This window comes from Parambassis ranga, chromosome 15, assembly GCF_900634625.1.
Source record: "Parambassis ranga chromosome 15, fParRan2.1, whole genome shotgun sequence".
Taxonomy (NCBI): Eukaryota; Metazoa; Chordata; class Actinopteri; family Ambassidae; genus Parambassis; species Parambassis ranga.
Window position 1 is genome coordinate 13,199,520 of NC_041035.1, and position 11,943 is coordinate 13,211,462.

The 11,943-nt window shown below is 39.9% G+C and overlaps 1 protein-coding gene across 1 annotated transcript; it reads left to right on the plus strand.

Annotated features, from left to right (window-relative positions):
- The first annotated feature begins 1,270 nt into the window (after positions 1 to 1,270).
- prom2 (prominin 2) lies at positions 1,271 to 11,256 on the plus strand. Its single transcript, XM_028423668.1, has 24 exons — positions 1,271 to 1,428; positions 2,066 to 2,403; positions 3,637 to 3,701; positions 4,008 to 4,213; positions 4,721 to 4,841; positions 5,266 to 5,329; positions 5,420 to 5,509; positions 6,624 to 6,817; positions 7,303 to 7,377; positions 7,681 to 7,744; positions 7,847 to 8,003; positions 8,071 to 8,223; positions 8,307 to 8,430; positions 8,530 to 8,618; positions 8,708 to 8,792; positions 9,006 to 9,149; positions 9,248 to 9,316; positions 9,403 to 9,495; positions 9,607 to 9,660; positions 9,743 to 9,823; positions 10,300 to 10,368; positions 10,464 to 10,553; positions 10,724 to 10,836; positions 10,924 to 11,256. Exons 2-24 carry the CDS (start codon positions 2,142 to 2,144, stop codon positions 10,973 to 10,975), a joined length of 2,514 nt encoding a protein of 837 aa, XP_028279469.1. The 5' UTR covers positions 1,271 to 1,428; positions 2,066 to 2,141; the 3' UTR covers positions 10,976 to 11,256.
- Positions 11,257 to 11,943: the final 687 nt, after the last annotated feature.

The following is an 11,943-nucleotide window of genomic DNA, read 5'->3' on the forward strand; positions in this document are numbered from 1 at the left end:
AAGAAAATGTAAGTTTGATTGCCACAGCTGAAGCACTGCTTTGAACGCCACATTCCACGCAATACACACTAATGTTAAACTCAGGCATGCAAATTCCGGGAATGTCCTGAATGAGCTGAATCTTTTGATGTTTGAATGGTTTGAATCGGCCCATGCATTCTGAAGTTATGCTGAGCCAAAAAACATACGGAAGAACAAGAGTAAATAGTATTTGTTCTAATATGTAACTGTCACTGTGTTCAAAGTGTAACATTGACTTTATACAGAATGTAAATTATTACTTTTTGGCCAACAAACAAAAAGCGACTAAAGAACTTGGAAAGGTAAGTAGTAAGAATTAGAAAACAGTTTTAAAAAGCTGTTTTACAAAAGGCCTGTGTGTACAGTACAGGTTCAGTCGAGTTACATTTTTTAACTTCCCAATCTGAACTAATGGAAATGTCAAACTAAAATTCCTGAAGATTTTGGTTCTGTTAGGGTAAAACTATTCACTTACTGGTATCTGGTATCCCATTAGTTAATGTAACAAGCAGTTGGCAGCAAATTGACAAAAACATAGAAACCTGTTCACGTTTACAGAATGATTAAGACAAACACTGTGTAGAAGGTCTGCCAAACTTTGATTGTCTTCATGTGCCAAAGCTGCTTGTTAAGTGTTCTTTAGGTGGATTAAAGGATCAGCTTGTATTTGACGACTTTGGGTTGAGGAAGCAGCCCAAGTGATTGTGTGCCTGAGCCGGAACAACATTAAGTTAAGGGACAGTTTTCAGCTTTATTTCCATCACTGTAAGATTAAAAAGGGAAATTAGATGTATGCATGTATGCAGCCATGTTCCTCTTTATGCAAATCATTTTTGGTATTTTGCAAGAGAGTATTTACATGTGCCTGCAGGTCTACATTTGTCTACAGATGGTAGAGTACACTACAAACAGTGTCTTCTGACCTATGGCAATGTGCTCTATAGCAGAATGGTGTTTATCTTATTTATTCTTTGGCAATCCTAATAATATCAACTGCTCCTGGTAGTACCTTGTTATGCTGACATATTTTGAAAAATTACTTGAAAGTATTAGATGTGCAACACAGCTTCCCATCAGTTTCTTTCTCTGCTTTCTTGCCCTACATGTTTGGGTTATGCCAGTAAAACAGTGTCATTGATAGTGCCAGTTATTTGCTTCTTTTCACTTCTACATGTTACTTCCTCACTTCCTGTCTAGTCCTCTCTTTAAGACCCTCCCTTTCTCCCTCCTCCTTCCCCTCCCTCTCTTCTTGAGTACCAGTGTTCTGCAGGCCAGCACGCAGTCAACTTCACAGCAGAAGCAGCGCATATCAGGTTTTTTCTACGGGACTATAAAGCTCTAACTCCCCTTACTGACTCACTGGAGAGCAGAACAGCGCAACTGTCCTTCACTGTCCAGCCGAGAAAGGTGAGTAGACTTAAAGAAAACTGCTCGCACTTTCACTGACATTCTTCTATTGGTGTTTAGACCCTTCCTGTTAAAATCCCCTTGCTACTATGTATGGTAAATAATACAGCTGTAAAAAATATTTAAAAAAAAAGGAAGTATCTGTGTTCAGTTAGGCTTGTGAAATGTGTAATGTCATTAAGAGAGCTAAACTTTGGGAGACAGGAAATATTCTGAGAATCTAGTATTATTTGGGATAAACACTGGTGGTGCAGGTCTCTGTGTGTTTACACCATGAACACAGCTGTGATCATTCACACAGTATTACTAAATTTTCCCCATATGTTCCTCTCTGTGTGTTTTTTTTAAATGTCAGTACCTCCTGTACTCTATGAGGGAAGGAAGAAGTTTAAAGAGCACCTTTCCTCTAAGCTAAACAGGCGTGGGCTCAACATTAGATTCCCCATTTACAAAATGCCATTGTTACAGTTCTTCAAACTAGCAGCAGTTTCTTTCCACTGCCAGTCTGTTAGGACTTGCTGCAACCTCTTTCCGTGTGACTCAGTCTGTGGGTTTCTGTGAGTCTCTTCTCCAATCTCTAATTTTCTTGCCTTGTATGAGTGTACCACAGTAGTCATTTTCTTTGTCTTGTTTCCAGATGCATCAAGACACAGCTTGTACCATGAGCTGATAAATCTCTCACTCCTGCTAAATCTTTCTCCCACCACTTTAACATGGGGTTATGTGAGAATGTGAGGTGTTGGAGGTGGCAGGAGCCTACTGGAGCATTCAGGACCACAGTAGGAGTGATACTGCTCTGGCTCAGTCTGGCCCAGTCTGCCCCTTCACAGGGAGTCTGCCCTGCGGCTGCAGCCCCAATGAACTTCACTCAGCCTCAGTACCAGGACACAGCCGTTAGCGACACTGGTGTTGGCTTTATGGCAGCGCCGGTCCATTCTTTCCTGAACACAGTCCAATCTAAACCTTTTCCTAAAGGTGAGTGTCATCAGAAAACACCTTAGGTTTCTACTGTTATGTTGTGTTTCCAATTACTCACAGTGTACCAGTTTAAATATTTTTAAAAGGTGGGTCAAAGGTGATACAACACTTTTAACCTGTGGTAATACAAGACAATTGGTTAAACAGAAACTCCTGTCTCTCCTTAGTAAATCTTTAACCTTTATGTGCACTGTTGTTTTTTTCTACTTTTTGTTTCCGGGACATGCGTCCCACCTTCTCTAAACCCTTCTCTATTTTGACCATTAGTTCCTTCTTAAAATATATTTCAGAGAAGAAAACAGAAGAACTCAGAAACCTGTGACCAGTTATAAAGTCTTTGTAAAGTTTCATTTGTTTAAGATGTTGTTTTAAGGTAGATATAACTAGTTAATAGTCTGCCAGGCTAAGTGAGAGGTGCAGTTTGATAATGCTCCATTTCACATCTAGAATATGATAAGCAAATAGGTAGAGTATGGAGCTCTGTCCCAGAGTGTACTTAAGTGTATAAACATTTTAAAATAAGATAAAAGACCCGTACAGATGGACATTTATTACAAGAACATAACACAGACAGCGAGAGCAACACATAGCTTGTGTGGAGCGCACCAAAGCATCACATCATCTTAGTTACCTGCACCTGTTATATTGTGAATAATATCCACAATAACAAGAGTTCAGTGTGACCAAAAATGACGGCTTTGTATTGTAGTTTTTGTGTGTAAACATCTAATCTTCCCTGAAAGCTGTCCTGGTTTCCCAGTAACCACAAGATGGAGGTATCAGATTTCCACTTTTACAATGTACAAGATTAAAATGTGTGTACAGAGCAAAGGACTCATTGTCCCCTTATCCAGCCTTTTGTACTTTAATGATCAGGGCAGAGACTGGCAGTGTCAGGGTTTCTTCCTGGAGTGGACACAAGTGCAGGACAAAGAGCGAGTATGAACCAAACTTCCAACCAAACAAAGTCTTTATTCTTCTGACCAAGTCAGTCATAGAAACAAAATCATAGTCACTTCAAGGTTTCCAAAACAAGGCATGACACAAAAGTCACAAAAGTCTTTCAAGGGAAAGCAATGGTTACCACATGTGGAGAACAAGGTCTGTGAGCGAAGGCTGGTAGGGCTAGAATGCTGACACAGGCAGTGACGAATAGCATCTACCTCTTCTTATTTCTGTGTCTATAGAAACACAAAATCACCACTCTTTTCTTTTTCTATTTTTTTCTAGAACTGATCCTGAAAATAAAACGGGATGTAGGGAAAGCGCTGTCAAATCAAGAACTCATCAAAGAAGTAAGCAAACGCACATTTGGTTTTAAATCAGCCCACAGACACACCCTCCTCAGAGCCCTGTGAGCTGGTAACCTGAGAATGTTTAACGTTAAATCACCCCTGTGTGTGAATATATGCCAGTCCACTGAAGTTACTAAGACCCTTTCATCCCCTTTGATTGTGGACTGTCACTGCAGTAAAGTAAAACTACTGTTTAGTAATGTCTCACGTCACAACAGGCCAGAAAGACCCACCACAGTTCTGGCATCTTGGACTAACCTAGTTGTAATACATGTAATTTATCTCTGTATGTGTGTTTTTGTGCAGGTCCTGCAGTATGAAGTGGGTTTCCTGGTGTGTGTAGCCATTGGCATCCTGTACATTATTCTGATGCCCATAGTTGGTTTCTTCCTGGCTTGCTGTCGCTGCTGTGGCAACTGTGGTGGGAAGAAGTACCAAAAGCAGACATCCGCCATTCACTGTCGCAGAAGAACACTCTACTGGAGTGCATTCATCACAACAATTATTATCCTGTGAGTATGTGTTCTTGTGTGATTTTTACGCCTTTGGGCATTTTTTTCAGAAAGACAGATTTGCGTTGTTCACAACCTGTTCATGTGCACAACAAAACTAATTTTTGTTACGAAATATCACTCTGAGCACCAACAGATCCACATATCTCTACACACAATATCTTCCAACACACAACTTGGTCATCTTTATCCTTCGACACAACATTCATGACACTTCTTTGCAAGGCAGATGACTTTTTTTAACACAAAATCATACAAATCCATCATACCAGGCCTCAAGCTTTGTGTTTCCAGCCGTTCAGCAACTGGCAATAGGTGCCTGTGATGATGACAGAGCAGCAGCTTTCTTGTGCCTGTGATGCACATAATTTCCTTAAAAACATGTTAACAATGACACTCAAGCTTTCAACAATCAGTCAATTTAAAAATTAGCTTGTAGTCAGTGGTGGCTGACAGTTGACCTGCTCCTAGGAAACTCCTAATGTTTGTGTTATTATGTGTTTATAGTGCTGGAAACATCTGCATGTTCAGAAGCAACGAAGCCCTCAAAGTAAGTGTGGATCAGAGTCCAGTAAAGCTCAGCAAAACCATAGCCAACATGCAGACCTTCATCACTTCCGTTCCTCAGGCAAGGAAAAAATCTTTTTGATTTAAATATAAAAAAAACACAGATTTAAGGTCATGACCTGAATACGGCAGCAAATTTCAGCAGTGTCTGACTAATGCTTTTGATATTTACTCATAAGAAGTTCTAGTTATAAACCATAAATAAGATCAGGAGACATGTCCTGCACTGCTACCATCAATCTGCTGTGAGTCGACAGCTTTTGTATGTTAAAGGCAAACAGACCCCCGATCTCTGAGGCTGTCGCCTGGTTAAAGAGCAGCTCTGTATTCGTGTCAACATGCTTATCTCTGGTCACAAGAGAGTGGGAAAAGGTTGGAAGGAAAGATGATTAGATTGTGTAATTGGTTATACTGTGCGCTGTATTTCCAGCCGTATCTTAGGTACACACTCTGAAATAGTTTGTTTTTGCTTTGCCTCTCCCTAGCAAGTCCAATATGTGGTAAATGAGAGCAGCACAACTATACAGGAGGTTACCAGTAACCTACAGGGTAAGGACAAAGCTGTGTTCAAACAAACAGTGGGTGTCCTCATCACATGGTTAACTGTCTTACTCTAATCGCTTTGTATCTGATGGTCAGAAATTGGATCTCAGTTGGGAACAAAAATCCAGGAGCGGTTTAGAGGAACCCTGGACCCAGCTCTTCTCTCAGTTAAACGTCTGGACCAAGGTATGATGTGCTTGCATGTTCTGTCCTGATTTAGCAACAGCATGTAAGTGCTTGTTTGAATATTTCACTAGAGATAAATGTCCTACAAATCTGGGTGTTTGCTTAGAGTATGTTTTTCATGTCTGTCTCAAAGAGCTCAGTCTAAAGCAGGGATTTCTTAAACATATTGTTTTACTGGTAATGTCATGGTCCCAGCCGACGTGGCTGGGACCATGACATTGCTGTTTCCCATGTCTGTTTTATACTGCTGCCCTTTCTACCTGTGTCTCCAGTGCTTCTCTGTCTGTGCCTCCCTCTGTCTACCCCTCCTGCTCTGTTCTTCCTGTATTGCTCTTATTTATGTTTTCTGTGTAATTTCAGTTCTTTTTCCTTGTACATCTACACCTGTTTGTGTTATTTCCTTTCCATTCATATTAGCTCTGCCTGTTCCTTGTTATCCCATGAGCCCATTGTATAGTAGTCTCTCAGTCTCTCTGTAGAGGAAGTAAACCCAGTTTAGAGTTTAGTCTTTGGACTCTTTTGTTGAACTTGTTTTGTTGTTGTTGTTGTTGTTTTTTGCCATGTTGAGGACCTGTGTCACAGACAAAGTCACGTTGGTCTAAACGTGATAGTTTACAATTAAGACACAGAAAATGTAAGATGCATGGGATATGGATCAAAAGAAAAGGTGTAAATGTAGACATGGTTTCACAAGTCAGTTCTTCTGGGATAACAGTCCTATCTGTAAATTGATCATCTATCAGTCCATACCGCATCTAAATACTCTGGTTGACCTTTGTTAGTAGCAGCAGTTCTTAATGGTTATCGTAGACCCTATGTGGCCTTTTGTGTCCACGAAAACCATTAAGAAATAATACAACACTGTCACAAAAGGCCACATTAGGGCCTTTTGTGTCTGTTCTTGAACTAAAACCTGTCTAAGATCTGATTAAAATCCTTCAGACACAATAAATATTAATAAAATATGATCAGTTTCACCATTCTTTGGTTTGGGCAGCAGAAGCTGCCAGGCAGGTTTTTGAATTAAAACAAATCATTCAACTCTCTAGCAACAAGCACATTGTAGATGAGTGCCTAAAGATTGTTTTAAACATGTGTTTCTTTGAATGAGCAGAGACTATCAACATCACTGTTCAACTGAACAAGCTGAACTCATCTTTGGATCAGCTGCAGTCCAGCATGAACCGCGTTCAGGCCAATGTCTCTGCTGTTAAAAATCACATCAATCAGACTTTATCCAAGCCAAACTGCACGGACGGCCAAGGTTTCACTCCAGTGCTCACAGCACTGGATACCTCCTACATAACGGTAAGCACAGGTTTTGTATGATATACATAACACTCATAAATATAGGTTGAATACAACCCATAATACTAAGAAGCGTCTGTGTTGTGTGCACAACGTTACCGTTAGGAAAGAGGAAGAATCATTAGCATTTTAACTGCCTCTGACGCAAGCTGACACAGTGTGACACATGATAATTGCTCTTCATTCTCAGCTTTGTCTCAACAGCTGATTTGTCTTCCTCCCATCTGCTATTCTCTGCTCCTCCTACGCTTCCTCCAACTCTGACACATCCTCTCTTCTCCTCTTCTCTCCTCCCCCCTCCTCTCATCAAGTACTTTATATGAAGTAGTTCAAAATAACTGCAATAACATTAACATTGTATTCATTTCAGGATTATTAACCTTTACATATAATAGTGTTTTGATGTTGTTGTCCTGTTTTGCTGCAGTATGCTGCCCTCTTCTGTTAGTGTTGAGGTATGACATGTACTTCCATCTCCTCCACAGGTTCCCAGCATGAATGAGTTCCAGTCTGTAGTGGATGAAGTTGTCAAAACTAATTTGCAATCCAAAATCAGTGAGGTACGTTTTATTGAGTTAAGACATGATCATAATATCATTAGTTCTCTAATAAAGTGCGAGTTTTGTTTTCACAGCAGGTAAAGTTGGCAGATTGGAAAGGGAAAGGGAATGTAATTAAATGTAAAGAATGGGTTTTCTGCACTGATGCTGTGTTTTTTAGCCTCACGCTTTGAGGTGAAGTGTATTAAATGTTTGCTGTCATTTTCAATTGAAAGTCAGACAACAGAAAAATCATATTTGGTATGCATTTGTTTCCGTATATGCATTCTTATACACTATAATAAAAAATATATTGCATTTTAGGTGGAGGACTATTTCAACAGCATCCCCCAGATGGTGACCAACAACACCAAGGATGTAGTAAAAAGTGAGACTTTGTCCAGTCAGCTTTGTTAGCTGCAGTACTGATTTTAAAACATAAAATTTGTAATAAAAAATATCGTGTATATGTGTCTTTGCCCTTTTTTAGGCAGCAGCAAGCTGCTGGGTGACATCAAAACAGAGATCTCCAAGTTTACCAATGACCTCCCTCTAAATGAAGTGACCAGTATATCAGGAACTCTGAAGCAGGCTCAGAAAGAAATTGACAAAGCCATGCCCCAAATTAAGACAGCTGAGCACATTCGGTAAGAAAAATTGAAGTACACACACACACCGACATTTACAATTAGTATAATCTGTGTATAATTGCAGATGGAGTGTTTGTGTAGCAATATGCTGTGTGGTACTCCTGGTGGTGGTGTGTAACTTTCTGGGTCTGGTGCTGGGACCTCTGGGTCTGACACCCAAAGCAGACCCTACAAAGCGCTCCTGCATAGCAGACTGTGGAGGCACCTTCCTCATGATGTGGGTAAAGTTTTATTTCCAGACAAAACATTTTTTTTGCGTTCTGAGTTCTTGTTTGACCCCTGACCTTGATGTGCTTGCAGGGGTGCAGGTTTCAGCTTCCTCTTCTCCTGGCTGCTCATGATCGTGGTCCTAGTGCTGTTCTTGCTGGGTGGAAATGTTTACACTCTGGTCTGTCAGCCCTGGAACAATGGGCAGTTGCTGAAGGTGGTGATATATAGTCCTGCGTGCTGCACATCTGCATATTCACATACATTAGCAGAGCACAGAAAGATGTTACAGCTGCTGTATCTCTTTTGTCCACAGTTTATTGACACTCCAGGTTTAATTCCAGGGTTGAACATAAGTTCAGCTTTGGGAATACAAGGAAGCATTGGGATATCAGATATCTACAGGTATGTAAAGCCAGTCTTTTCCTTATTTCTTAGGCTTTATCAGAAGCTGAACCGAGTACTTATTTTGTTTGTTTTGATGATTTTTACAGAGACTGTAAGAAAAACCAGCCTCTTTGGACAACACTCCACTTGTATGAGGTTGTAGATCTTGGTGACCTCCTTAATGTATCTAAAGTAAGTTTCCCTATAATTGTTTTAGTTGTTGAAAGTACACAAAAAAAGTGAGGGGGTATTTAAGACAAATGTAGAAGAGCTCTTTTTTCACATGCACAGTTTCAACCTTGTCATCTTGGTTTTTTTGAGAGATTCATTCACACGTGCTGAACTTCAAAATCAAAGTGATTGTATAAAATCTTTGTCTCACCTCTGCCTGTTGGTCACACACAGTACACACAGCAGATCGAAAAGGAATTTGAGAAGACAAATATCTCTCTGTCCTCTGTCAGTCTCCTGAGCACTGACTTAAAAAACAAGCTCACAAGCTTCTCCAGCAAGGCTTCAAATTTCAACTTCACTGCTATCACCCAGCAGGTAGGCCTTAATCCAGTGTTTGTTCCTGTAATGACCTGTGTCCATGAGTGACAAGTAACTCAGTGCTCCTTGTTTTTTTCGTTGTTTTTGTTTTTTAGCTGAACAACATTTCTAGCATCAACCTGAATACAACAGCAGCAGAAGTCGACATGTTTGCTGGAGCTCAAGTGAGATTTTAACATGTTAATATTTTACTTTTCCTGCTAGCCACAGCAATTTTTAATGACGATAATGACCTTGTTTGTTTTTTTAGGAAAACAATGACATTAAAAAAGAACTCCAGCTTGACGCTAGCAACCTCAGGCAGATCCAGGTTGACATTGAAATGACCATCAATCCACAACTAGTGAGTGTTGCCCTCTCCTCACCACCTCTCCTTATTTCCACATATTTGCTTGTTTGTGTTGATGACTGATCTGAATTTAAGACTGAGACTTCTACTACTTTTGCCCCCAAGGAAAGCCTGAACTCAATCATCAAGAGCCTTCAATCCACAGCAGAAAAAACCAATGTGAGTCCACTGACTACTACCTATTGCTGCCATTCCTCCTCTCTCCCTCTTTTCTCATTCTTCTCCTCTCTCGTTCTTCCAGGGATCAGTGGGGGAGGTGCTGAACAATGTAGGAGCAGCACAAGACTTCCTCAACAAAAATACAACACAGATCGTGAAGACCGTGAGTAGAGTCTCATGAGTCACATGAGTTTGAAGAAAAGTGCTCCATGTGGCCTGCTAATGCCTGAGGTCTGGGCTGTTGGCATTAGGAGGGGGGGGGGGGGTTCAAAGTTAGAGTTACAAATACAGATAGAGTTAAAAGGAGGCACCCAATTACAATTGCTGATTGCATTTACCAGTGCTGCAGAAGGAATAAACAAACTGGCCTGCTTTTGAATCCATTTAAAACACCTTTAATTACAACAAAGGCTGTATACTTTTAATTATAGTTTGCATTCTTTATAGAGGAGACAACATAAACATTCCTAATCATAATGCTACTCTAGTTATTTATGGTTCCCTTTGGACGATTTAACCAGTATTGCACTTGCTGAGACTGTTTTGCGTTCCACTGTTTCCTCATGACTTCCCACTGTAAAGCAGGGAGAAAATGTGAGGAATTTACTCTCTCTCTCTCTCTCTCTCTCTCTCTCTCAGGAAAGCAGAACGTTTCTGGACTGCCAGCTGAATTACTTCATTGCTTATGCTGACTGGGCCAACCTCACGGTAAAGCCTGTTCATACTTTATCTATACTGTGAACTGTTTACTTGTATATGAGCTCACTTTTATCACTGTTACTGATCCATGTGTTCTTCCTCAGATCACTCAGCAGGTGGGTCGCTGTGGACCAGTAGCTGGAGCTGTAGACTCTTTTGAGGTCATCCTCTGTGCATACATGGTGGAGTCTCTGGTGAGCATTAGTTTGATTGATAAGTTTGTGGCTTTATTTATAGTCCATAAATTACCTTTAGTTGGTCCACCTACTTGATTTTTTGAATCTGCTTTATTTTAAGGTTGTTTAATCTTTTTATCTATATTTGAGTTCAACTTTGTATTCACCATCACCTTGTCTCTCTTTAGAATGCATTCTGGTTCAGTCTAGGCTGGTGCATGATCTTCTTCATTCCCAGCATCATCTTTTCTATCAAACTAGCCAAATACTACAGGAGGATGAAGTGCTCTGATGTCTATGAGTAAGTATACATCAAACTGGACTTGTTGACACTCACGTATCCATGTTTGCACACACACATGACTGTTTCACATGTCTCTGATTTCAGTGACCATATCATGATGAACCACATCCCACGGGCCCAAATGAAATCCTTCTGAGAGGATCGCACATGTGCGATGCAGCTTTGCAGGACTTAAGGCAGATATTTTGCATTGCTTGTCAAAACAAAAACAAAATACATTTTGCAATGCTTGACTGAAAAATGTAACCTGGCACATTGTCACTCTCAGTCTGCCAAAGGACTGAGACTACCGGTACTTATTTTAGTCCTTTTAAAAAAAAAATCACCATAGTGTGGTGAAGCCAAGCCATTTATAACGTGACTACATTGTTCAAAAAATACATTTCTTTACTTTGACCTCAGGGTGAGACGCAGAATAAAAGAACCTGCATTTATTTCATTTATTGTATGACACTGATGGTTAGTTTGCATTTCCTGTATGAACTGAGCTGCTACAACATGAGGAGGACGTGTTTCATGAAAAATGTTAGTAAGCAGTTCTCTGAGAATGTTTGTTTATATTGTTGTAGTATAGTAGTAATATACTTGCACTGATGTTGAAAATCAAAGCACAGATTCTTTATCAATCACTAAATGAATATGCAGTACTTTTTTAAAAGTCACTAAGTTTTTTGTTACCGTATTTTTTGCTATAAATACAGATTTGATGTGATTTAATATATGATTTTTTTCTATAACTTTGTACTTGATGTAGACTGTGAGTTATTTTCTGCTACACAGCACTTTATGTGGTCTAAAAAATGTGACTAAAAGCTTGTGAACATTTCTGCCAGCTGTTGACTGGGAGTAAAGAAAAATGTTTCTGATCTACAGTGTGCTTTTTTTTTTTTACCTTTAAGCAGTCACATGAGTGGAATCATTTAGTGTCTGTTTTTCCACGTACACCATGAAGGAGCTTTTCACAAAAGTCATTTGTAGCCTGGATGTTGCATACATCTGTGATGCATGTGACCTTTTATCACACTAAAAATCGCTCTGGTGAAAGAAGTAAGTAAATTAGTAGTACTAATTTATAAAAATATGCCATTCCTGCAAACCTAAGTA